The following is a 27,744-nucleotide window of genomic DNA, read 5'->3' as shown; positions in this document are numbered from 1 at the left end:
TTTAACTAGGGTTACTTACAGGAGTGAGGGTGAAAGGTGACCTATGGAAGCACAGTCAACTATATCACAGAAGAAAAGTCCCTCACCACTGCAGCATTTGTTAATAACCCATACATCCTCTGGGAGAAGTGGGTGGGGAGAGGCAGGTCTGTGCGCCTTGCATCTTGATAGGGTCTAATTTCAAGACAGGACCAGCAGTGGCATGCCATGAGGAGGCACAGCACCATGGTAAGCGCCGATAATCCCCCCCTGGATGTTTCACTCACTTATCCTTGAAAACTCAGTTTTCCTTAATAGGAGGCCCTCTTAGTAAACAGAACACCTGTCTCCTGGTCTCACTGGCCCACCTCTCTTTCCTTGGGCTTTTCTCAGACACATATCACTTATTTAGTGTTTCCTGTCATCCTGGTTTCTGTCCCCTGCCTTCTGCCTCCAACAGGTGACACTCTCTACAGAGAGGACCCCTCCTCCCCCACTGCAGAAGCCAGACCTTGGGAACTCTCTTCCACACTTCTCCTTACCCATCTGTCTCCATGTTATCGAACTTGGATTTTATTTCTCTTGAGAGCAAAGGGCTTCTAGGCAATTTTCCCATGATGTGATGTCACCAAGATTTATTTTCATTTTCCCACCCCATGGCAAACCTTTGACTAAAATCAAAGTCCCCATTGTCAGGGCATCAGCTTCCCTTGCCTCTGGCTCCTGGGGCTCGCCTGGAGTCGACAAGGGAAACAAACTTACAGATGGTAGAAACACAAAAGCCAACGTTTCTGGAGCTGTCGGGTTTTAGCTGCTCTCTATTCTTTGTGTGCTTTCAGCAAAGCTGGGGCACCTATCTATGACTACTGAGAAAAGCTCCTCTCGGCTACTCCCAGTCAAGGGTAACAGACAGAGGTCACTTGCTGAGCCTCTCTGATGTGCACAAGCTGCACAGGAAGACTACTAGACTGGAATTTTGGGGAACTTAGTGCCTCGGGACTGTTGAGGCTTCTGTAGGTTGTGCTATCAGAATGGCAGTTTTCAAGAGCTTTCATTGCGCCCCCTCCGGGGGAGGGCTTAGGGGAAGGATGGCTTGTGATGGATTTCCTGCTCCATTCCTTCACTTTGCTCAATTCCCTGAGAACCCTCCGCTGAGAAGTGGCCGGGAAGCGCCCCAGCCCAGAGGCCTAGGGAGAGCAGCAGGTCAGAAGTAGGGAGAGCAGCAACAGCCCTGACGTCATGTGCTTACTGTCCCCAGTCACTCCCAACCCCGCACAGCATCCATGTGTCCTGAGGGGTAGTAACTTCTTCAGAATCCAGACATCCCTAGTCCGGCGGGGCTGTTTAGAACTATAAACTCATGGTCAAGACAGAGGCTTAGAGCAGCCGATCCTGGGAGTCCCTTTTAGGCCTTTGAGACCAGGATTTTAAAACAGGATGATTCTTAAGTCCCTTCCAACTCTGAAAATTCCTGTGATTCGATGACATCAGTACGGTGAATAATCAAGCTGGCGTCAAGCCAAGACTGGCTGTGCTCCTGCGCGCGCACTTCCTCCCCCTCCTTAGAGACGCAGGCTGCTCCTTTGGCTCCGCAGTGGCCGGGTCCACCCGGCACCCACCGGCACCGGAGAAACCCGCCCACACAGAGCCACTGGCCACACCCCTCCTTCAACCTTAAAATTGGCTTGATCTGCTCAAGGAGACAGAGCCTGCGGCGACCCAACAGCTCAGCGGCAAGAAGAAGCCCCTGCGAGGCTGGGAAAGAAGCAAGAACTAGGGGTAAGCTGAATGCCTGCGCCTAACAGCCGACCCCTCTTCTGACCCTTTGAAATGTTTGGGGGGAAACTGAGGCAGCGAAGAAATGCTTAATTCCTTGTAATTCAGGCAGAAAGAGGACCAGCTAGCATCCACACAGTAGGGGTAGTACTTTGCAATGACTCCGGGTAAGCTGAAGTGATTCCTAGAAGGAGAGAATAGGAGAGATGCGTTTCTTGCAGAAGTTTTGCTTGCACAGTAAGGGGAGAAAGTAAAAAGAATGACTCGGGTTCTTTGAACAGACAATGGGAGCGGCACTAACAGGCAGTAACTACATTGGAGAGCCGAGAGGGTTCTGGCGGGTGTTCTATGGTTGCCTTCTTTTCTCAGTGGACCCACTAAGAAACAGGCTGGACATCAAGGAGGGGGATTTGCCCGAACAGCATGATTAACTAGGCAGGAAATGCTGGACGAGAGTAGTCGGGATTTTGAGGAACTTCTCCTTAGCACTTAGAGTCAGGATGCAAGCCTCTGGTCCTCTCAACGCTCTACCGGTCAGTTTCACCCCTTGCTCGCTATGCACCGATGCCCTTGCTTTCTCATGCTGCAGCAGGAAAATTCTAAAGCTCTCTGCATTCTCTTGGGACCTTTGTTTTCCTAACTTCACAGAGACAGTGCGGGGAGGGAGTAGGAGAGTGGGGGAGGGAGGGAAAGTATGCGTAGCTCCCAGATAACCAAGGACAAACTTCAGTGCAAAGAAATGCAGTAGCAATGGTTTATCTGGTGGCCAGTTTGGTCTTCTGGAGGGGATAATGAGGCAGGGGTGTATACAAAAGAGTGTGTGTGTGGTGGAGGTGGGGGGTTTACAATCCCATGAGCACATCACAAAGACAACTGGAATACACTTCCTGCAAGACTACTTAGGGATTTTTTTTTCTTCTTCTGAGCTGCACACCTGGCCTATGTAGAGCCCATCAGTTCAGGTCAGCTGCATGCTGAGTGCATACATCCAGTGGGGGTTAAATCATATTCAGTCCCAGACTGGATACTGGAAACACTAAAATAGTTCTCTCTGCCCATCAGTTTATTCTACCCAAAGTGTTCTCAGGAGAGCCAGCCTGTATCTTGGCAGAAGCAATACTAGCTGCAACCCCCCCCCCACACACACACACCTAAGCTGGATCATTAGGACACACTTTCCAGGACACCCCCCAGATCATTTGGGAAGCCTCCCAAGGCATATACAGCAGCCTATCTGCTTCCTCCCAGACCAAGGATGCTTGGTGCAACCAGGAGGAGCTGAGGGGCATCGGTGTTTCTGCTAAAGCTTTGGGGTCTGGTGAGAGGAAGCTGCACACATCCAGAGTGCTCACTGAGCAGTGTGCTCAGCCAGGGGGTGAGAATGACTCACAGAGTCCTGCAGAGCTCATCAACTGGAAGGACTGGTGTGAGCTTGAGGTGAAAACACATGTGGTTGTTTTCAGTCTAATGGTGGAGGAGGCTGCAACTTGGCTCATCAGCGATGGCAGTGGGCTTAGCTCCATTCAAACTGTAAAATTCCCACACTTCTCTGAGACACCAAGTCTCTGTGAGGGAGAGCCTTTTGCGGTCTGAGTTGACACAGTCAATGCAATCTGACTGCTTGGCAACTGTGCATCTATTGTCTCAGAATAGTTTTTTGCTTGTTTTCAACTCTGGTCTGGGGTAAAATGGGGTCATAAAGGCCTGGAATACTCTGTTAATTCCTTTTTGGGGGCATTAGCTTTGGCCATACTGGCAGAAAATTCTGGATGAAGGGACTAAACACAGAAACCAAGAATGAATGCCAGCTTTGAGCTAGTCATGTGATGGGTCTCCATGTGACAGGTCTCAACATGTGATGGGTCTCATTTCAAACCCAATCAGAGTGCTGATGACCCAGATTTATAGAAAATTAGAGCTAGAGTTGGGGCCATGGCTTAGTGGACAGTGTTCACCTAGCATGCAAGGAGTCTTTAGGTTTAATTCCCAGCACCACATAAACTGGGTGTGGTGGTGAACACCTCTAATCCCTGGCACTCGGTGGAGATGGAGGCAAGAAGATCAGAAGTTCAGGGATGGTTTGGGAAACAATGAGATCTTATCTCAAAGAAAGAAAGAGGGAGATAGAGAGAGAAAGAGGAAAGGAAGGAAAGAAAAAGAAAATTACAAGTAGAGACTTTCGAAGCCTTGGTTAAGCATCATTGTCTTCTAAGACTGGCCCAGCTGTCTACTTTCACCTTGTATGGGAGACCAACATTTATAGATAGAAGCACAAGGTAAGATTAAACTCAATTCCTGGTTACTGGAAAAGAGAATGAAGCAGATTGCTGGTCATGCAGCACTCATTTCTCTGGCATGTTTGAAGGGGCAGCCCAGGAGAGCTGTGTCAGCACAGCCCAGGAAACATGGGCCAGCTGTTCTCTGTGCTGTAATTAAAGAACTGGGTGTCCTTAGCAGTGTGTGCCATTCCACTGGCCAAGATTCTGGGGGTGACCTGTGACTGACAGATTCGACTGAGGTATACAGACTGACTATGAGATGCTCCTGACACACATCAGAGGCCCTTAGAATTTTCTTTGGGGATTGACCCAGAAGCCCTGAGTCCACCTGGAGCCTCTGAAACTATCATTGCCAGGTTAGGCTGGCCCCACACACTGTAGACTTTTGTACTGAAAGTCTGTTATGTGGAAGCAAATGTTCTATTGGTTTACACCCAAGGATTAGGACACCACACTGAAGCATCTAGGTGTGTCAACTGCTAATTCCAAATTCCCAAAGAGTTTCAGAGACCCTGCTGTGTGGTGTAAATTGGCTTGAAAAAGACAAATAAGAAAACAGATTAAGGATGGAATATATTACTCTACTTTCAGGAAATAATGGCTCCTGTTCATACTGCTCTCTGAACACTGATGAAGGGAGGGCATGGCAATTTATATCACATGCCATTTGAGCTTGGAAAATTTGTTATTAACCCTTGAAGACCATAAGGACCTCTGAGAGCTTGGCACCTCTTCTTTATCAGTGGCTTCAAGCAATTTGAGTTCTTGTTGATGAAGGCATTCATGACAAATGCAGTGCACACCCGCCAGGCATCAGATATCCAGGATCTGTATCTATTACTTCTCTAACTTTTGGAAAATATACAAGATGGAAAGGATTAGCTCATTAGGAAGCTCAGAAAACTAAGGCTCCAAGAAGCAACACTGTCCACCCAGATCTGTAAGTGGCAGTTGGGGGGGTCTACGTTGAAAGTTCAAGGGTCATGTTACCTGCATTGAGGAATGTTAGGTCTCTTTGGGCACTGTAAGAATATTACTAGTAGGGCTGGGTTGTAGCTCAGTGGTTAAGCATGCGTTTAGTTATGTACAAGATTCTGGGTGCAACCCACAGCATCAGAAATTAAAAAAAAAAAAGTATGTCATGAGCAAGTGACATGCAGACACTAAGTGGGAAGAGCTCAGAGACTGGGGTAGCAAGTGTCAGTCCCCAAGCTACCATGCCAAGCAGTGTTTTTGAAGTTCTGTCTTGGTTTCATATCTGTAAAGTGAGATATGTTGTCTTAAGCGATTAATGAACAGAAGGTGCTTTGAAAACCCAATGCCAGGCAAGTGACAGGAATTAAGATCTCTGCTGTGGAAGTAGGGTTACATGTTCATACAAGCACATGTCTCATTCATTGCAGCACTACTCTCTGGAAAGGCTGGTAAAATTCAGATTCATTCATTGAAGGCCATGTCTGAACACTTCTGATCATGACCTGATTCAAAAGTGTTAACATCCAGAGGCAGACTGAGGAATCACCAAATTATTTCACTGTTAATTCATTGCACCTAGGTAGGGTAGGATTTGCTTTAGGGACTGAAAGGAGCCCGGGAGCTTAGATGGATACTGGACTCTCTTTGTTTAGCCTCCAGCTTTGGAGTGAGCATTGCATGGCACTGACTGGCTGAGTTCACTTTTTCTTCAGCAGGCTATGAGGTCATTTAACCAAGTTTCTTTTGTTTTTATCTCAAAAGGATGCAGGACACATTTCCTAAACCCACAACCAATTCTTGCTTACTTCTTCCAACAACCAGGTTGCCTGGTAGGAGGTAGAGGAGAAGAGTCAACATGGTTGTTACAGATCTTCCCTAGGCTAATTCTATGTAACTTAGACACAAGTCATGCCTACTTGCTAAAATATCTGTCCTGATGGGTGGGGGTGCCAGAGAGGGTTCTATTCATCTTTCACATCCTTGTCAAATTATATCAAGAGGCAGACTCTTCCAAGCCCTTGGGAGATGGAGTCAAGGGGATCAGGAGTTCAGGGTTAGCCTCAGTTACCTAGCAAATTTAAGGCCAGCCTTTGTTACGTGAGACCTTGTATCAATACACTAACACACACACAGGAAGGAAGGAAGGAAGGAAGAAAGGAAGGAAGGAAGGAAGGAAGGAAGGAAGGAAGGAAGGGGAAACTCTTTTCTCATTCTTATAAAGAGCTCTGTTCAAAAATGAAAAGAAAAAATAAGCATTGACCTGTGGGAAAATTTTTTTTTTTGAGAAGAATTGCTTCTGAAAATCACATTTTTTTTGTTTATTCGTGTGTGTGTGTGTGTGTGTGTGTGTGTGTGTGTGTGTGTGTGTGTGTGTTTATGCTTGGGATCAGAGAACAACTTTCAGGAGTTGATTCTCTTCTTCACCATGTGAGTCTCTGGACTTGAGCTCACAGGTCATCATGGCCTTAACCTACTGAAGCATCTCGAAGCATCTTGTCAGCCGTAGCGTTTCTTATTTGCTGGCAGATTTTACAAATAGTTTGACTGGGTGTGGTGGTGCATGCCTATCATACAGGCATCCAGTAAACAAACACAGGAAGGTCAAAACTTCAAGACCAGCCTGAAGGATGGTTCAAAGCAAGTTCAAAGCCAGTCAGGGGTAGATAGGAAGATCCTGTCTAAAACAAAACAACAACAAAAACAAAAAATAACCCCCAGAAAGAAAACAAAAAACAAAACCCAAGGGCTAGGAATGTAGGTCAATGGTAGAGCCTAGCATGCTCAGCATGCTTTTTTAATCACCAGTACATTCACTCCCTGCAAAAGGAGGCAAATCAAATCCACTGTCTATGGGGTAAGGTGGAATGTCTCTGCTTGGAGAAGGAAAGGTAAGCAGTTTTTCCTTTCTTTTGAGTCAGGGTCTCTGTGTGGCTGGACCTCAATATGTAGTCCAGATTGGCCTCAAAGTTGTGGTCCTTTTCCCTCTGCCACTAAGTGCTAGGGTTCCAGGTGTGTGCCACCAGGCCAGGGGCCCAGAGAGGAGCTTCTATGGTAACCTGCTTCCCTTTTCTAGACCCACTTTCTATGAAAACAATTCACCTCACCTTTTTTTCTGTTCTAGAAACAAGTCTATGATGTTGCAATTGTTCTGGAGACTTCTAATGGGTTGGCTTTCTGGGCTGTGATGGTAGAGTGTGGGTGGAAGTGTGGCTTCAAGGCCATGTGTTATTTTAGGATTATTGTTACTCTTCAAAGCTGACTCCCCAACTCAGATCTCCGAGGAATTAATTTTTCAGCAAAGCAATAAGATCCTGTGTTAGACCCCCGGAAAAACTCAGGTATCCGGGGTCCCAGCCCAGGACCACGGTCACCCCAATCACCAGGCAGATTCGAGAGCTTGATGCAAACTGCATGAGGCTTTATTGTTTTTAACGAGCTAACCCCATGTTAGCTTGGGTCTTTCACCCATCCGCCATGGCAGATGGCTAGCAAAGATCCCTCGAACCAGCTGCTGAGCGATCTTGTAGGGCAACGTAAGGGGAGTGTCTAGAGGTATGCACAGGCTCAGGATTGGTGTGCCTCCAGGCTTGGAGGGCTTGCCCTGTGTTGATTGGCCAATTGCTTGTTATGGCCCATAGGCCCTCCCAGGGTGGTTGCTATGCTCTTCGCATCATTGCTGTGCACTTGTCCGTAAAGCACACCCAGAGCCATAAAGCATAGCACCACCAGCTAACTTCTGATTGGTTCCTTGCCACGAGGCAGGCAGCTAACCTCTAGTGACCAAGGCAAGGTCATAGCGAGCACGTGTTACTATCATGGCTGTCTAAATGGGGGGCTGGTGCCTTCACCTGGAGTGTCCTTACAAAGATGGAAGCAATACAGCCTAGCATATGTTACAAAATTTAACAGCAGTGTGGCTTCCCAGTGGCCTTTCCCTGTCAGGCTCTGGCCTCCTCTAACCAGCTAGCTCCCTTGCCCAAGTACAAAGCGCAAGTCCCCTGTGGTCCAACCTCTAAGTGAATAGCAGCATAGCTTGCACAAAATCTCAGACTGAATGTATACAGCTGACCACATGTATATACATGGTTCCTTTATTACAAATCACTTTCCTACATATGTATAAAGAAGAGAACAGTGGCCAGTGTATGAGTGAGAGCACTTTATTCATTTACACGAGTGTCACCACTTACGTTGCAACAGAAACCCCAGAAAACTAGCTCTGGAGGAGGACTCCAAGAATCTAGCTAGTCCTTGCTTTGCTGGGAGCTCATTTTCTGTCTCAATATTGGGAGCAGCATCATTAATCATCTTTTCATTCAGTCATTTTTCCTTTCTGTGAATGAGCTATTAAATTCCTTCATGAGAGCAGATTTTGTTGGGGAAAGATGGTTGTGTGAGGGATGCAAAGAGGACAGGGCCATGAAAAGGCCCTGAGGACATGTCCTCTGCCTTTTCCAAAGCTATCTGTCAATCACTTTATTGCTATTCCAGTAGCTTTGTCCAGTCCTGACTCTAGCAGTTATTGACTGGCATCCTTCGAGTACTATTCTTCCATGTGGCATACTTGTGACACAATCTCCACTCTCTCAAAGTGGTCCACATTCTTGGCTCTTGGAAGCAGTCCGTCTCCAGGAGAGCCAGCTTATTGAAAGCCCCCTATTGTCTTCCCTTTCTCCCATCATTTGCAGATTCGGGGGCAATTGACGGTGTCACGGTTGCTGCAGCAGCTAACAGAACTGCACCTGGCATGCAGGCAGGAAGGGCCGAGTTGCCCACGAGATGCATTTCAGAGTAAAATTCAACTGATAAATGCAAATGTGCAGGTTGCATACTACACAAAAATAAATGCCTGTCAACACACACTTCCTGGAAACCTAGACCAGAGTTTTACTGGCAAAGTCATGTACCCCGAGTTTTCTAATTTATGCAGAAGCTGCGTTGACTTGCCAAGTCCTGAGCCTGCTGCACTATCACTAAAGAAAGTGCTTCGTTCTAATCCATTAAATTCAGTTCTGTGCAAGGGTGGGCCTACCGTGGTTGGGCCTTTGGGACTTGGAGATGACAGGTCTTACAGCCAACCATTCTATCACCTTTTGGACAATAGCCCAACAAAGTTAAGTCAGTCATCTTCCCTGCCTTCCCCCTCCCTTCCCTGCCATTTGTTCCTCGTTTTTATTCCTTCTTTTCTTCCTTCCTTCCTTCCTTCCTTCCTTCCTTCCTTCCTTCCTTCCTTTTTGCTTGCTTGCTTGTTTGGTTTCATGCTAGTTCTTTAATAATACTGGGACATTACTATATATGCAACATGAAGAGAACACAGAAAAACTTATGTATTTGTACTCATAAAGCAAGCCTCAGATGTATCCCTTAAATCCCACCCACTAGCACCCATGAACACCTTTGGTGGGTGCCCAGAATTTATGGAGTCAAATCCTCACCCTCTGGACCTTGAATTTAGGTCCACACTTCTACTGGCTATTTTATGTTTTGTCCAAGCATTGTCCATGACTTCAACACCCACATTTTCCACAAAATCAAACCAAGTTTCTAAGTTCCCCTCCCCCTCTTTCTCCTGCTTTGGGGCTGCACTGCTTTTCACCCAGCACGTGACTAATTTCTCTGTCATCCTCTTAGGCCATGTGGCCCATCCAACAGCTTGCTAGGATTGTCTCTGTGGAATGTGGAAAGAGCTATTTGTTGCCTGTGTGCAACTCATCTTCACTAGCTCATGGCTCAGGAAGGCCAAAAGCCCAGATGCAGATAAGTGACAAGTACTTAACTTAATGTCTGAGTTCCTGTCCCTCCTATAGAGAAGGGTTTACTATGATGCAATGCAGCCCTGTCTATGAGCTCGGCCTCTTTATCTGTTGTCCCTTCTGTCCTGTTGATCAGGACAAGAGTTGGCCTCTTGGGGAGAGGAGGGTGTGCATAGGCATCAGTGATGCACTTTTTACTTTGTAATGGTTTGACATCAAGAGAGCCTTGAGTTAGTTGGGCATGGTGGGGAATTCCTGTAATACTACTGTGGTGGTTTGAACAAGAATGGTCCCCCACAGACTCATATTTGAATGCTTGGTCCAAAGCTGGTGGAACTGTTTGGGAAGAATTAAGAGGTGTGTGGCCTTGTTGCAGGAGGTGTGTCACTGGAGGTGGGCTTTGAGGTTTAAAAACCCCACACAATTCCCAATTAACCCCCACCCCATCTCTGCCTCATGCTTATGGATCAAAATGAAAGTTCTTAGCTACTTCTCCAGAGCCCAGCCTGCTTGTTGCCATGCTCCCTGCTCTGCTGAAACTGTGAGCAATCCCCCAGTTAAATGTTTTCTTTTCTAAATCCCCTTGGGCTTGGCACTGTGTCTCCACGGTATAAGAAAGTAACTAAGACACCAGCATTCCACATGCTGAAGCAGGATTGGACCATTTCCCTGTCATCAAGATCCAACTGGCTACATAGCAAGATCCTATCTCAGAACCACAAAAACAACCCCAGTAATTTAGGAGGTGTCAAGAACAAAGACTCCAAAAGCCCCCCTTGAATGGGCTGATTGGTTCGAAAAGGTTGAGCCATTGGATCACATTTGCAAAAATGTTCAGTTTCTTCCTGTCCTCTAGGCTACCAGGTAATTAGGACAGGAAAATCAGGGGATATCTACACTCAGTTCTACTGACATAGAATTAAGGGTGAATTTAAGTGGAATTTTGGGGAAACTGGGAAAGGGAAAAGTTAAAGAAAGCTGAGAAAGGGAAAATTATCGATGAAAAGATTCCACGTGCCTGTTTAGGTGGCCTCCATTGCCACTTCCTTCCTTCTGGAATTGCTAATGGCAGAAAGGTGCTGTAGCCCAGATGGCCCTCCACTGAGGAAAGGCTTCCACGGTCCCCCCTCTCCCCCACTTGCCCCATCTACCCTGTTTGGGGTAGGTCAAGAACAGCAAAGATCCTGGGTCCAGCAGGACAGGACTCCTTGGGATCCCCTGACCGGCTCTTTCTCACGTCCCTAACACTCTCTCTCCCCCACAGCTTTTTGTTCCCTTCCCCTGGGTCTCTATACACCTTCATCTGAGGCTCATCACTCCCTCCACAGTGGCTACACTCCCTCCTCTGGCTGTCACCATCATCCCAACATGCACTTTTGCTCTACTCTACATTCTCACTGCAACTCTGTACTCCCTCCCTACATCCCCAGATGGATGCAGCAGGCAGCAGTCTCCCAGCTCAACCTCCCTTTCTGTTTTCATCTTGGAGCTGAAGGGATCTTGGGGCACATGAGGAATCTAGGTGGTACTCCCAAAAGTCAGTTCTTTTTTTAAAAAAAGGAGAGGCCAGAGCCAGCTGTAAGCAGGATGGATCCTGGGAGCTTTTAAGCCAGTGGTTTGTGGGGGCTTGAGTGGATAGTGGTGGGAATCAGAGTTGTTGTGACTGAAGGGAAATGAGTCAGGGGAAGGAAAGTCCTGCTTTGATGCTGGGGACGGAGGAGTGAGAGGGCTTGCCAGACCACAAAGGAACCGGGCCAACTAACCTACTTTCAGCCACCAAAAGCAGAAAGCATGGGGAAAGGCAAGTGGAAACTGGATGGGGTTTGTGTGTGTGTGTGTGTGTGTGTGTGTGTGTGTGTGTGTGTGTGTTGTGTGTGTGTGTGTGAAGAGAGATACGAGTTCAGTGACCAAACAGCAGAGGTTGCCTCTGTTTCTGCAGATCTGCTCTTTACCAGATCTGTGTGTCTATAAAAAAAAAAAAAAAAAAAGGAGACAGATACTCCAAAGGGAACTGGGACTAACATGGAGGGAGCCTTCATTAAAATGACCAAAGCTGTGGTATCTGAGGCAGGTGACCTGGCACCATGACATGCCAGTGATAGAATCCCTACAACGACCTCTGAGATAGTCAGAGAAGACAATCCCGTGACTACTAGCTCTTCCCAAGGCAGGGATTCCTTCCCAGGAAGCCAGGCCCCTGGGTGACCAAGAAGTGCCAGGGATGGTCTTACTTAATCTTCAGCCCACAGGAATCTTTGGGAAAAACCGCTTTCATCAACCACTGTCTATCAGCAGATAACTGCATAAGCAAAATGTGGCCTGAACAATGGAATATCATTCTGCCTCAAAAAGGGCAAGGATTCTACAGTGTAGATGACCTTTCAGGACATTGTGCTAAGTGACTACACCTATAAAAAAGGACAGACTCTGTGTGATTCTATGTCTATGACGTATGCAATGTAATCAAAATCACAGACACAGAAAGTAGAACGATGGTGGCCAGGGGTTGGGAGAGCAAAGGATTTCAGTTTTCACCAGGATAAAGTTCTGGAAATGGGTGTTGAGATGAGTGCATAGCAGTGTGCATGTGTTTAATGCCACTGAGATGAATGTTTCATAATTAGGTTGGTAAATTTAATGTACTTGTACTCTTTCTCTCTCCATGCACACACACACACACACCTATATCTATATTCATATCTATATATCTTTATAGACAGACAGATATGTGTAAAATCTTCCACTGTCTGTAAGAGTCAATGTTGAAAGGGTCCCCTGAAATAAATGGTCCTGAATTTTCTATGGTCCTTTGCCCTCCCACATCACATGCTTAATTGCTTTTATTTTTTCCTCTAAAACTTAAGGGGCACAGAAGAGATGGGAAACAAGATGAAGACAGAGTTGTTGTGTGTACTGCTGCTTTTCGGAGTGCTTTTCACACTGCCTGGCCAGGTGAGTCCACCTCCATGCCTCACCCTGCAGTGCAATGTTTTACTCTTTCGACTTTTTGAGGGGCCCTCCATCCAGCTCCCAGATAAATCACACACGGAGGCTTATTCTTACTTATGAATGCCCGGCCTTAGTTTGGCTTGTTGCTAGCCAGCTTTTTTAAAATTAACCCATCTCTGTTTTCCCTCTGGGCTTTTAACTTTCTTGTATCTGTATATCTTACTTTCCTTCTTACTCCATGGCTGGCTGAGTGGGTGGCTGGCTGGGTGGCTGACCCCTGACATCCTCCTCTCCTTGTTCTCTTGCTCCTTCAATCCTCAGCTCCTACTTCTATTTATCCTGTCTGCCTGACAGGCCCACCTATCCTTGCTGCTGCCTCACTATTGGCCTTTCATCTCTTTATTAGGACCATCAGGTGTTTAGACAGGCACAGTAACACAGCTTCACAGACTTAAACAAACACAGCATAAACAAAAGTCACACACCTGAAAATAACATTCCCCAGTATCACCTATTACCCCATTGGGCCACCAAGCCTACAGATGTTCATGGTGTGACCCAGTGTTCATGCTTTTCCCAAGCATGTCAGGATGGGAGAAGTTCCTGGGAGTGGTCACAGACACAATGCACACACTCCCTTCTGGATAGGATATTTAGGGTTCAAATCCCAGCAGCAGAATCCAATCATGTCTCAGACTGAACAGTTCTCAATGCTGCTTCTGTGCCTTTGACTGTCTCCTTTAGAGCCATTTTTGTTAATGAGTGAGTAGGGTGGTGCACATTAGCAATCCCACCAATGAGAAGGTGGGGAGATCACACCTTAACATTAACATAGGCTTCAAAGAACCAAGGGCTGGGGTGAAGCTCAGGGGGAAAGAGCTTGCATAGGGCCTGGGATATGGTCCCCAGCCCAGGAAAAAAAATGTATTTGAATGCATCCATAGGGTACTAAGGAAAGACAGGCATCAAGAATTACTGAAGTAGGGGGGCAGAAGCTGCACCCAAATTCCAAAACCTCACCTCAACACAGGGTACTGTAAAAGGCCAATTGGGCAATACTGGGGTGCAAGATTTCTCATTATATAGCACCCCAATGGCTACATAATAGACACAAGGAGCTGCAGTCTACCATCCTCTGGAATCCACTATCCATGCACCAGGACTTAAATTTAAAATGACCTAAACAGAGTTGGAATTGCAGTTCATCAGTCACATTAGCTACATTTTATGCAGTCTGTGGTCACACGGGTTAGTGACCACCACATTGGACAACACAAATAGGAAGCATTTCTGTTGTGCCCAGAGTTCTTCTGGGTGGCACTCCGTGTGTAGAAAGAGCAGATACTTGACAAAAGGGTAAGAAAAGCATTCTCTAGCTGGGTCACTCACCTAAAGGAGGCGCTCCTGAGCAGGTGGTTCCTGGCCGGTCTTCCCCAGCCTGCGCTGACCCTTCCTCCATCCTGGTCTCTTTGCAGGGAACTCGCAGCAGGTTCAGAAGAGGAGCCCGGTCCTACAGAGGTGAGGAGTAGACGGGGAAGCAGGCCCAGCCCTCATAATGCTTTTAACTGTCAGGGGATGAGCCTTCCATCAGGTCCCCACTTGCAGGATGGTTATGAGATCTTTCCAGGTGCTTTTGTGGAAATGTCTGCCTACTCTCTACTTGTCAGTCAGCTGGGGCTGGCCAGCCCAGTTCCCAGGGGAACCTAATCAAGCTGTCAGGGGATAATAAAGCTGGTATCATATAGCTGTGTGGGGGTGGCTCATGTCTATAATCCTAGCACTTGGGAGGCTGAGGCAGGAGGATCATGCATTCAAGGCAAGTCTGGGCTGCACAGAAAGACCGTGTCTCAACATGGCTCAAAGTATTTGATGCAGAGATAAGGAAACAGCCCTGACAGAAGGAGATGACCCACTGAGGCTGCCAAAGAACCCCAGCAGAACCTGGGAAGGCAGAGCTGCCCGTTCCTCTAGGTGTTCCTGGGCTGTGAGCTCACCAGTGTTGACTCAACATCTGCCACCATCCCATGCTCCATTGCTTCCTGTTGGTAAAACCAGAATAACTGACCTCGGCTACCTCACTGAGGCATTGGAAGGAAATTCTCGATATAAATTCATGTCTTGAGTTGGTTCTGGAAATCAAAGGTTTTCAAGAAGAGTGAAGAATGCCCACAACTGATTTTCTTGACTTAAAGTCAAAGAGCTCCAAGTCCAGCTTCAGATCCCTACCACCCCCCACAACCCTCTCTATCTATCCCTATCTCTTTCCCCCTCCCTCCTTCATTCTTTCCCTCTCTCCCTCCCTCCCCATCTCTCCATTTCTCTCCTCTTTGTCTTTCTCTGCCTCTCTCTCTCCCTTCCTCTCCCTCACTCTTTTGTGGAGGTGAGCAGGTGCTAAGCCTTTCTGTATCATTTTATTTTCTTTTTAATTTTTTAGTTTTATGATTTTTTTTGGTTTTGTTTTTGGAGATAGAGTCTCATTATAATAGCCCAGTCTGGACTGGGACTGAGTGTATAACTAATACAGACTTCAAACTCAGCAATCCTCCTGTCTCAGCCTCATAAGTGCTGAGATTACAGACAGGTATCACCAAGCCCTGCTTTGGAACACTTCTCTAAACTCCGAAGAACAAATAAAGGGGTTCAGTGTCCCAACACTGTCTCTTGTGGCACTTTTGGAGCTCCTGTTTTTGGTAGAGAAAAACTGGAGTAGAGGCGAGGGCTGTGCAGAATGGAGCAGGAGTTGGGGCTAGGACTATGCAGAATGGAGCAACTCTGCCCATGATGTGGCCTGACATGCTGTCCTGCATGTAGGCCCAGCCCCCACTTAGTGGATAACAGCTCTGGATGGGGTGAGGTGTATCTGTCCTGCAAGGCTCTGCTGTTACTGGAAGCCAAGGTGATAGAAAGCTTAGGAAGATGATTGGAGACTCTTAGGCAGGTTTTGGAATCTAGAGTCTCAGGTACTCTAATCTTTTTCCCTTCAGCTTGGAGAGGATAGAACTCCTTGCTATCACTGTTTTTTGGGGGTGGATACTGCCTGAGCAAAATCCCTTAGCAGAGTCAGTGTCTCACTCAAAGTAAAGGCTATAGACATTACAAGGAGGATGTGCCGGCTCTCACCCCACTCTCACTTAACCCTGTGGACCAAGTCAATACTTTCTTAGAAAAGCAATGGCTAAATGGCTGCTATATTTTCATTGCATGACAAATACTATTAAGCAGCACATTTTCTGACAGATGTAAGTGCTAGTTTTCCTTATTCTGAATGGTAATACTCTATAGATTAGAAACCTTGTAGTCAGTTACACAGGGAGGGATCGTTTTCACTGATTTTTGTTTGTTTGTTTGTTTTTTGCAAGACAGGGTTTCTCTGTAGCCCTGGCTTTTCTGCAACTTGCTCTGTAGACCAGACTGGCCTTGAATCCAGAGATCTGCCTACTTCTGTCTCCTGAGTACTGGGATTAAAGGCATTTACCACAACTACCCCAGCATTAGTTTTGACTGATTAAAGAGGAAAAATAGACTATCAGTTAATATAAATTTTCATAGTCAAATTATCTCAAAACAAATGTTCATCAAAGGAAGATAATAATAAAAGAGTTCTAGTGAAAAAATAAGTATTTTGTTATCACCATCATATTCCTAAGGAATACACAGTAGATCATAATCACCCGTATCTAGCAGGGATTGGTTCTAGGGCCTCCCCGGGGTACCAAAATCCACAGATGCTTAAATCTCTCTTGTAAATAGATCTGGTATTTGTGCAAAACCCATCTTCCCATATACTTTAAACCACTTCCAGATTATCCATGATATGTAATATACTATACGTGCTATGGCCCCAGATATAAAAATAACGGGGCGTTATGATGTGTTTTGTAAGGAAAAATGACAATAAAAACCACACATGTTCGAAATAGACTAGAGGCCTCACCACAGTGCTATTGTAGACCTCACTTCAGAACACAGAGCTATGGAGGTGTTTACTGTGTGTTGAAAGCAGAGCCAGGCTTTCCCCTCTTCCTGAGTCTGTCCTGAAAAGACAAGCCTGTTTTGTGTTGCAGTGACCTGCAGAGATGAGCAAACACAGACGACTTACCAACATCTTCAGTCGTGGCTGCGCCCCATGCTCAGAAGCAGTCGGGTGGAATACTGCCGCTGCAATGGTGGCTCGACACAATGCCACTCGGTGCCTGTCAGAAGTACGTACCCACTTCTCATGGTGGCCTTGCCCTTGAACTCAGGGCCAGGGCCCAAACCCTTCCTTTGTGGTTCCTGTCAGATTCAGATCTTCAGCATGTTTTGGGTGTGATCTGCCCAGGCAAATGTGAAAGCACTCCAGAAAACTGAGGCCGGGGAGAGCCTTCACTTGCCCAGACTCAGTGTCATGTTTGTGAGGTGGGAAATAATATGCATACTTTGAGGTTGACATCAGGGTTAGTTGTGCTGTGAACTGTGGAATGGTGGCTGACATACAGAATATTTTTGCAATTTTAATTCCTGTATTCTTAGAGCTACTTTGAAAGTAGTTAGGGGTCTCCTTGTTTACACTCAACAGGTTGCAGTGAGCCAAGATGCTTCAATGGGGGTACATGTCAGCAGGCCCTGTATTTCTCCGACTTTGTCTGCCAGTGTCCTGATGGATTTGTTGGGAAACGCTGTGACATAGGTGAGCGCTTTGGTGGGTGGGTGTGAGAGACATTCTGAAATTCTGCCTGTCAAACAGTCCAGGAGGGCTGGAGAAATGGCTCAGAGGTTAAGAGCACCGACTGCTCTTCCAGAGGTCCTGAGTTCAATTCCCAGCAACCACATGGTGGCTCACAACCATTTGTAATGAGATCTGGTGCCCTCTTCTGGTGTGCAGATATATATGGAAGCAGAATGTTGTATGCATAATAAATAAATAAAATCTTAAGAAAAAAAACAGTCCAGGAAATGAGAGGAAATGTTTGCTGGAGGGCAGGGTCCAGGGAGGAGAGAGAAGGTCATTTAGGGAACAACGTACTGGGCTAAGTGGTTAGAGCCTGAAGTGTTAATCCACAGTCTAGCTTGGAGACAGTATTGTGAGTGACCCTCACTGTGAGCTCCAGTGGCTTCAGCAGCTAGCCTGCTCCACTGTGCTGTGGCAAGGCAGAGTTCCCTTGCAAGCCCTTTGGTATTCTTTTGTCAATCAGATACCAGAGCAACATGCTTTTCGGGCCAGGGCATCACCTATAGGGGCACATGGAGCTCAGCAGAAAATGGGGCTGAGTGCATCAACTGGAATAGCAGTGTTCTGTCCCTGAAGACCTACAATGCAAGGAGGCCAGATGCCATCAAGCTGGGCCTGGGGAATCATAATTACTGCAGGTGAGAGGTGTCTTCCACATCGGTGTGTGTGTGTGTGTGTGTGTGTGTGTGTGATATGAAATATTACATTCAGGGGAAGACCTTTTCTATTCTAGAAAAGCAGAGCTGATGTCCCTCAGACAGGTAAATAGATAGGTAGCTATCTAGATATATAAATGCATACATAGATAATATGTAGATGTGTAGAGAGATGATAGATACATGTATTCATACATATAGATGATAGATGCATCCATATATCAGTGACTGATAGATTGACACATAGATGGTAGGTATGGAGATAGGGGTTGATTTAAAGGTTGACATGAATTGACATTCATATCTCTGTGTAGGATCTGAATCTGTAATTGTAGGGCAAACCAACAGGCTGGGAACTCAGATAGGAATTGCTATTATTGTCTAGATACTGTTATGCCTTAAACTGCCTATTCAAAGTGCACCCTCCTTGTCTGGGATAATTTAAACTCAACTGATTGTGGATGTTAGCCACAGCTACAAAACATCTTTATAGCAGTGCTTGGATCACTGTTTAATTATGTGCCTGACACTATAGGTCAGCTGTGTTGACACATGGGTGGTTATTGTACACCCTTGTCAACTTGGCTCCCATACACGTTTCCTTATAATGTGCTTAATCCCCCAATAAAGAGCACAGTGGAGTCATATTTCTGCCTAACATGGTAAAACTTAACAGTGTTCAGCCCAAGATGCACTAACCCTGCCCCCGACAGCATGCCTAGTCCTTGGTCCAGGAGGGGAGGTTTCCTGTTCAACCCTCATTGGTCCTCCCTGGCTGATTTTTCAGAAACCCAGACCGAGACTCCAAGCCCTGGTGCTATGTCTTTAAGGCAGGGAAGTATATCCCAGAGTTCTGCAGCATGCCAGCTTGTCCTAAGGGTAAGTGACATCTACCCTGCACCTTCCCCTGCAGTATCCCCAAGGCAGGAGCATCTGGACCCTAAACCTAACAGTCTTCCATGCCCAAAAGGAAAGGAGCAGGCTAGGGAGCTAACCATGTGGCTGCAGAGTGAAGTGCATCAGAAGACTGTATCATCATCCATCTTGTCTTCTAGTGTTTGCTTAGCCTTGGGCCCATTCCCTACCTCCCGTCAACACCCTCATCCATAAAGCTTAGAATGAAGCTGAACCCACAGTTTCTAGTCCTTTTGGTTTCTAAAAATTCCTCTTTTTTTTGAGTTTATAATTGTATCATTTCCCCCGTCCCTTTCCTGTCTCCAAACCCTCCCATATACACTTGGTTGCTCTTTTTAAAATTAATGACCTCTTTTTTAATTAATTGTGGTTACATTCATATATATAATGTAACCACATGCGTATTATATATGCATGTACAATGTATATACAATTCATATACATATATATTTCTAACATTAGTTACGTGTATGCTGTTTTCAGGGCTATTTGGTACTGATAACCAAATGGTGTGTTCTTCTCTGGGGAAGACTGTATTGCCCGTTCTCAGCATTCCTTATTTGCCTGTGGCTCTCTGTGCAGGGTTGAGACTTTATGGACTTTCTCCCATCTGCTTAGCAGATCTATTGTTGTTAGTTCAGCTCATGTTTAGGCATTCATGGTGGTGAGACTTTTCCAAGGAGATAAATTCTCACAGTAAACTCCTGGACCCTCTGGTTCTTACACAGTCTTTCCACTCCCTCTTCCGAAATGATTCCTGAGCCTTAGACACAGTATTTGTATCCATTGGGAGTAGCCTCCACGACTCTTTTATTGGTTGCAGTTTCTTTCTATAACGACCTCTCCATCTGTTCCGAAGAGAAGTTTCCCTAATGACGTGTCAGGACTACACTTACCCCTGGGTATAAGAACAAATATTTAGAATGTAGTTAGGGATTACGCTGGCTTAGTAAAGTAGTGGTTATAGGTTCCCCTCCAAGATCCATGACTTCAATAGCCCTGGGTAGCTGGCTAGGTTTCCTGCACCAGACATGGTTTCTCTTGCTGATCCCTTCCTCATCTGGTCAACATCAGAGTTCAAGGATCAAGATAACGCTACAGGCACTTTCAAATATAGTGAAGTGAAGAGGCAAACTTGGTCAGTTTCACACAGAGGGTGCATAGACCGAAGTGGGCAAGGTTGACAGAGCAAAGCTGAGAAAGCAGCACCATCAGCATGGCCCCTGGTTCCCTCGTCATGGGTTATCACCACAACCCCTCTAATGCCTTCACAGCATCTCCCAGCACCATCACCACTGATAAGACTCACCCCTTCCTGCTGAACCTCTGCAACTTGCTACATCAATGTTTAACCGCTTTGTTGTTCCAGAAAAAAGTGAGGACTGTTATGTTGGAAAAGGGTTAACCTATCGTGGCACCCACAGCCTCACCACTTCTAGGGCCTCCTGCCTCCCGTGGAATTCCATGATCCTGATAGGCAAGAGTTACACAGCATGGAGGACCAACTCACAGGCACTCGGCCTGGGTAGACATAATTATTGCCGGTATGTAGCTATGATCTAAGGGAGTCAGCTCCCAGCAGAGACCTGGGTTATCTGGTGGGAGAAGATTCAATGTTGAGCATTACGTAAAAGATGATGAACATGATGTAGCCAAACCTGTTAGTTTTCTACTTTAAACATTTATTTATTTTATGTGTATGGTGCTCTATCTGCAAGTACACATGCTTGCCAGAAGAGGGCATCAGATCCCATTAGAGACAACTGTGAACTACCATGTGGTTGCTGAGAATTGAACTCAACCACTGAGTCAGCTCTCTATCCCTAGACTTGTTTTTTTGTTTGTTTTTTTTTTTTTCCTGAGACAGGGTTTCTCTGTGTAGCTTTGGAGCCTATCCTGGCACTCGCTCTGGAGACCAGGCTGGCCTCGAACTCACAGAGATCTTCCTGCCTCTGCCTCCCGAATGCTGGCATTAAAGGCTTGCACCACCAACACCCGGCCCCTAGACTTGTTTTTGAGAAAGAAGATACATCAGTTTTGTTATTTTGGGTGGGGGTGGAGTGGGGTATGTGTGTACTTGTTAATGTGGGTGTGTGCACATCCATGAAGATCCATGTATACATACATAGGTGTGTGTGTGTGTGTTTCTCATCAATCTCTACCTTTATTTTTTGAGACAGAGTCTTTTACTGAACTTGAAGCTAATTCATTAGACTAGGCTGACCCATGAGCTTCAGAGACCTGTTCTCTGCCCCCTGAGATCCCTGCCCCTTTTCCCTCTCCCCTCACTGGGATTACAGGAGCAGGTTGCTATGCCTGGCTTTTTTTTTTTTTTTTTTTTTTTTTTTTTTCAGACAAGGCCTCACTATATAGCCCTGAAATGCCTGGAACTCACTATGTAGACAAGGCTAGCCTGGAAGTTGTGATGTAGGCAGAGACTTTTCTGCCTCTGTCTCCCAGATACTGGAATGAAAGGTGTGCTCCACCACACCCAATACTGCTGGCTTTTTATGTGAGTTCTGGGAATTCAGACTCAGGTTCTCATGCCAATGCAGCAGGCACTTTACCAAATGAGCCATTTCCCCATTCTAAGATAAATAGATTTTTGCAAACAAAACCCCTATTCTTTGCACTGCCATAATATTGTATTGTAAAAATCTCTTCATAGGGCAGCTCTAGCTCTTCCCAACACTGTGTCACTGACAGAACAAATGGAAGCTAAAAGGAATCATCTTCCCTCATGGGGGGCCTGCTAGAGTCAAGAGGAGTTTGGGACCCCTGCTCCTGGCTTCTTGGTTCTGCCATGGGTCTACCTAATCTCCTCCTACTCCTGAGATGTGAATGTCACTTATTTCACAGGAATCCAGATGGGGATGCCAAGCCCTGGTGCCATGTGATGAAGGACGGAAAGCTGACATGGGAATACTGTGATGTGTCCCCGTGCTGTAAGAGCCACTTCGCCACCACTCCCCTTTTTCCCAGGCTCATCTCTTCACTATTTTCTCTGCCATATCCTGTGTTTCCACTACTGTCTTAGCGTCTATAACTTCTGGACCTTTGGGGCAGGGGGCTTTCATGACTGAATCGATGGTAGACAGGCACTGTTATGATGTGGTACAAGGTAGAACTTTGGAAGGCCCTATGGCAGGTGAGGGACAAACAGTTGATGAGAGACAGACAGATACCTGCAAACATAACTTATGTGGAAAGTTTATTGGGGGAAAGTAAGGGACTAGGGGAAGGGAAGAGAGAAGAGAGAAAGACAGAGAGACAGATAGGGCTGCCTCCTCAGAGGAACAGCAGAAAGAAGGGTGAAGTGGGCAGAGCTTGTCTCTTAAAGGGACCTTCTCACCTGCATACAGACCTGGGGTACTGCCTGCCATGCATGCCGGGTCCCCAAGGGGTGAGGCCAGGTTTTCATTTCCCTAGATGGTAACATTCATACTTGTCTAGATCTGTGGGGGTGATGTGGGACAGAAAGGAAGACCAATGCTTAAATTTCTCTTCAAACGCAACAGGCTCTGACTTTTCTCTCTGGCTACCTCGGAGGTGGTGATAGTCCTGGTGACCATGAAGAGAAAGGGGTCTCACATTGTGGCTCCTTAGATAGCAATTGTTACATTTCTCCAGTAGCCTGATGACAGGGAGACTTCAGTGTCCAATTATTGGAAAATGCCCTCGGAAATCACGTGACCCACCAAGTTCTGTGCGCTCCCACATCCTCATGGAGCCCATTTCACACAGGGGAACCGAGATGTTCATAGATAGAGGGTGGGAGACAGAAAATTCAAGTTGGCACATGTCCCTAACGTGAAAGTTTAGTTTGGAAATTGCCCAAGAATACTCAGTCCCCACAAACACACAGATAAGCCAGAGTGTTCCTCAAAGAACAGACTCTAATTGGAAAGTAAGACATTACCTGAGGTCCCAGCCAAGGTCATTTGTGATGGGTTCCTCTGAGGAAGTCCACAAGAGGCCATGGTATTAACGAGAGCCTTGTGATGTGGGACTTGACTTGGCCCTGGAGGATGGATCGGCCGAGGTGATGGAAAAGAAAAGGGTTTTGAGAAGGAAGTCTGCAAGACTGCATGATATCTTAAACCAAGAAATCACCAGAGGCAAGACTGGAAGGAACGATGCATGGAAGAAAGATCCCTGCATTTGGAATCAGACGGACTTGGGCTCTAATCCCGGTGTCACTGTGACCTCCAGTGGAGGTTTCCCTGCCTTCCTACAATTTAGTATTAGGAAGGATATAGATACACATATATAATATTTGGTATGTCACTGTGCTCAACAAAGGAAAGTTGTAGCTTTCACCACCATTGAGACAGTTAAATCATTCTGTATCAGCATGCTCAAGGGCAGTAGCCTGCAAAAAGCAAGGTTCTGACAGGTAAAGAAAGCTATGTGGGATTCTCTCAACCCTGTCCTCACACTACAGGCCTGACCCACCCCTTCTCTGTTCTTTCCTCTCCAGCCACCTGCGGCCTGAGGCAATACAAACAGCCACAGTTTCGAATTAAAGGAGGACTTTTCACAGACATCACTTCACACCCGTGGCAGGCTGCCATCTTTGTCAAGAACAGAAGGTCTCCTGGAGAGAGATTCCTGTGTGGAGGGGTGCTGATCAGTCCCTGCTGGGTGCTGTCTGCCGCCCACTGCTTTGTGGAAAGGTATGGACTGCCCATTCTCTGAGGCTTTGGAGCCAGCCCACGGATGTCACTCAAGGCAAAATCCAACAACATTTTTTTAAAGTTTTACAAAATATACCCATGCTATTTTTTTTTGTTTTGTTTTTTTGTTTTTTGCCAGGTTTCCTCCCCAGCATCTTAAAGTGGTCTTGGGCAGAACATACAGGGTGGTGCCTGGAGAGGAGGAGCAGACATTTGAGATCGAAAAATACATAGTCCATGATGAATTTGATTATGACACTTACAACAATGACATTGGTAAAAGGCCATTATATTCACACACCCTTCTTTGTCACCCTGTCCCTCCCCTCACTGAGTCACTCTCTTCTCCTTTCTCTCACTCCCAGCATTACTGCAGCTGAGGTCAGATACCCAACAGTGTGCCCAGGAGAGCAGCTCTGTCAGCACCGCTTGCCTTCCTGACCCCAAGCTGCAGCTTCCTGACTGGACAGAGTGCGAGCTGTCTGGCTATGGCAAGCATGAGGAATGTAAGTGGAAGGAAGTCTTGGTTCCAACCTTATCTATCATGTGGCAGATGGAGGGGAAGTGGTCGCACAATGTTCTGGTCCCAAATGTGGCATGACACGGAAAAACTCAGGTGGAACTCTGCCTGTCTGTATGATGAGAAGCTGCTATCTGCTTCCTTGCATTATGGGGACACTGTGTGTTGGTCACAGGAATTTGGGACAGGCAAGTGCTCTGAAAAGCTTTGTAGTCCAGCGGAGATAGAGAGGGAGGGTGTAAAGGTATGTGTGTTCTTAGACACTGGAGTTGTATAAGTTGAGTTTGTCTCCCAAACTTGCCTCTGGCTTAGCTGTGGGGCCCTGACTGTGTCACTCAGCTTTCTAATGAGGCCAACGAACACGAGATAAATTAACCTAAAGATAGGAAAGCTTTGCTTGTGCTCATGGCTTTGGAAGTTTCAGACCACGGTCAGTTGGCCCAGTCTGTGGGTCTGTGGCAAAGCAATACATCGTAGGAGGTGCCTACAGCCATGGAAATGTGTACCTCGGAGTAACACACAAGCAAAGGGAGAAAAGGGAGAGTCTGGGTCTCAACTCTCTGCCCAACTGTAACTTCCTTCTCCCAGAGCCACTTCCTAAAAGCTCTACCATCTCCAAAGAGCACCACAGGCCTAGCCTTCAGCACACTGGCCTTTGAGGGAATGATTATTCAAGCCGGATGTGTATTTGTGTTACTTAATGAATGGGGTCTCATGGTGTTTCCTACAGTGGTTTCCAACTTGCAATTGCAGTGTCCCAGGATTATAGTGGACCATTAGATTGACCTTAAACACTTTTTAATTTCTTTTAATTACTGAAGCCTCTGTTTCCTCACTGCCAAAGTAGAAACAGGGCAAGCACCCTGATTAAATTATAAGAAGTAAATAATAGAACGCCTGATTAAATCAATGGCTCTCTCTTGGGGTGATTTCACCACCCAGGCCACGATTGGTAGTGTCTGGAATCATTGTGGCCAAGGTGTCACATGTCTGGCAGAAGGCTGATCCTAGCCTTTGGTTAGGAGAGGCTGCCATACATCTGTGGTATACAGGACACTCTTCATGATGGATAACTATCTCGCTTAACTGTCAGTAGTGCTACTGAGAAATGTGACCTCACCCTAGAGAACTGCTGGAGGTCAAAATGGTGAAACGTAGGTCATGTCTTACGTAAAAACCTGATTTAGGTTAACTGTTACTGGAAAATTCAGCTTTCTCTTTCCAAAAGGTTTGGAAGAGATGTCTCCACCCTGAGACATCTGTGCCTTTTCTTTCAGCATCTCCTTTCTTCTCTGATCGGCTGAAGGAAGCCCATGTTAGGCTGTACCCACCGAGCCGCTGTACTTCACAGAATTTGTTTAATAAAACCATCACAAACAATATGCTGTGTGCTGGAGACACCCGAAGTGGAGGCAACCAAAATGTCCATGATGCATGCCAGGTAAACTCGATGGATGTCCCAAGGGCAGGGGGAGTGAGAGCCATGGTGGAGGGTGTGACACTGGGATTCAAAAGTGGAGCTTCGAAGAAGAAAACGACAGAGAAAGGCCAAAGCTCCTTAAATTTAAAACATCTCAATGGCAGCACATTTTCCGGGTTTGTGGCAGGAAACTCCACCTAGTGCAGGATTTCCCTGTAAGTCCCATTGAAATGACAGGTAAAACAACATAATTAAATCTTTGCCTTCTGAAGGTGTTGGAGAACTTGGGCCTGCTTTGCAGGACAAGAAAAGGCATCCCCTTGGGATGCAAGACAAGGATAGGAGGTTGAGAAAGAGTTTCCAAAGTTTAGCTTCAGTTGGGGAAGCAAGGCATTTTAGGTTCTGAGTCCTCACTGGACTTGGAATTCCCATTTCCTGATTACTAAGGAGCTAGGAGGCAAGTACAGAACAACAGCTGACATTGAGACCCAAGTGGTAACCAGCACAGAACAACCGTTGACATTAAGACCCAGATGGTAAACACCTGATTTAAAAAAAAAAGTGAATCATAGTTCACTGAGGCGATACAACTAATTAGTAGAAGAGTCCAAATCAGATTTTTTTTTAAGAGATAAATCTCATTATGTAGTCCTGGCTGGCATGGAACTCTATGTAGAAGAGGCTGGCCTCAGATTCACCGAGAGCTACCTGTCTCTCCCTCCTAAGTGTTAGGGTTAAAGGTGTGCACCACCACGATACCCACTCAAATCAGCTTTTATAAAGCTTGAGAAGTTTTTCTGTTTGTTTCCTGGGTGCTAAGAATGGAGCTCTTGGCTTTTTAACTGCTCTACTGCTAAGCCATACCCCAGCTCTGAACAGTTATCTTAAGTCTGTGTGTTTTGTTTTTTAGTGGATATTTATTTATTTTGAGGCAGAGTCTCATTCATTGTGTGGTCCTGAGTGGCATGGAACCCTATTTGTAGACCATGCTGGCCTTGAACTCAGGAATTCACCTCCTTCTGCCTTTTGAATGCGGGGATTAAAGGCATGTGCCACCATGCCAGGCTCTTAATGCTGCTCTACCAGAATTTAGATACAGCCTAATCTATAGCCTCAAGTCTCCCTCCCTGAACAAAGTTCTTTGAGGGCTACGATCCTCATACTACAAATAGCAATGGAAATTTGCTTCCAAACACTCTGCCATACATACAAACAACTAATCTGTGCTCTTCCACAGGGTGACTCGGGAGGACCACTGGTGTGTATGGTCAATAAACACATGACCTTGGTTGGCATCATCAGCTGGGGCATTGGCTGTGGGCAGAAGGATGTCCCTGGAGTATATACCAAGGTTACTAATTACCTAGACTGGATTCAAGACAACATGAAGCAATGACAAAGACAACCCAGCTCCTTGGATCTGGAGGAGGCCCTGCCTTCCTCTTCTATAGAAGACACACCCAAAAGGCCAAGTGTCCTTTACACTATCATCTTTAGATACTGCTCCTCAGCAGAGGGTTGGAGAGTCTGTAGGAGAGGATATAGCATTTATTTGTGACAGGTACTTCACAATTTGCATGTTTTCAGGGACGAAGGTCTGATTTTTAGAATAAAATCTGTCTGATGAGAAGATGGGAAAATGCCAACCCTCCCACAACTCTGGGATTTAAAAGAAGGGTAGACCAAAGTCCACCCTCCTGGGCCACCATTTTGTACTCTGGACCACAAGACAAAAGATCATGTCTCAACAGTAAAGCCCAGGTTAATCTTTCAGAAGAGAAAGTTTGCATTAGGGATAAGAATGTATATTTATAGTTACAGGAGGGCCCAGCAGGGCCTTTAAGAGACATAAATGTTGGCTGGCTAGATCATAGCCCTATAAGACCTTTGAAATCAAATATTCTCCACCCGCTTCCCACTCCTCAACTCTTGGGAGGTATTCCTTTGTATACAGTGTAAATCTTCTTTTTTTCTTTATAAACTTTATAGATAGTTGAGAGAACTATTTGATTTTAATAATTGAAGTAGCATTAGCATATTTATATATTAATCTATTTTAGTTTTTACCATAACTCTGTATTATATATACTGTACTTAAATAATAAATCCAGAGGTATTTTTCACACTTTTCAAA

The 27,744-nt window shown here is 46.0% G+C and overlaps 1 protein-coding gene across 1 annotated transcript; it reads left to right on the top strand.

Moving 5' to 3' along the window:
* The first annotated feature begins 1,546 nt into the window (after positions 1–1,546).
* On the top strand, positions 1,547–27,744 carry Plat (plasminogen activator, tissue type). Its single transcript, XM_027395279.2, has 14 exons — positions 1,547–1,758; positions 12,628–12,715; positions 14,188–14,230; positions 16,777–16,914; positions 17,271–17,381; positions 17,887–18,061; positions 18,867–18,958; positions 20,364–20,538; positions 21,854–21,939; positions 23,475–23,670; positions 23,810–23,946; positions 24,036–24,176; positions 25,468–25,631; positions 26,848–27,744. The coding sequence occupies exons 2-14, from the start codon at positions 12,641–12,643 to the stop codon at positions 27,004–27,006; spliced, it is 1,692 nt and encodes a 563-aa protein (XP_027251080.1). The 5' UTR covers positions 1,547–1,758; positions 12,628–12,640; the 3' UTR covers positions 27,007–27,744.

The sequence above is a fragment of the Cricetulus griseus genome, assembly GCF_003668045.3.
Source record: "Cricetulus griseus strain 17A/GY chromosome 1 unlocalized genomic scaffold, alternate assembly CriGri-PICRH-1.0 chr1_1, whole genome shotgun sequence".
Lineage (NCBI taxonomy): Eukaryota > Metazoa > Chordata > Mammalia > Rodentia > Cricetidae > Cricetulus > Cricetulus griseus.
This window is presented reverse-complemented; position numbering and strand designations above follow the sequence as displayed.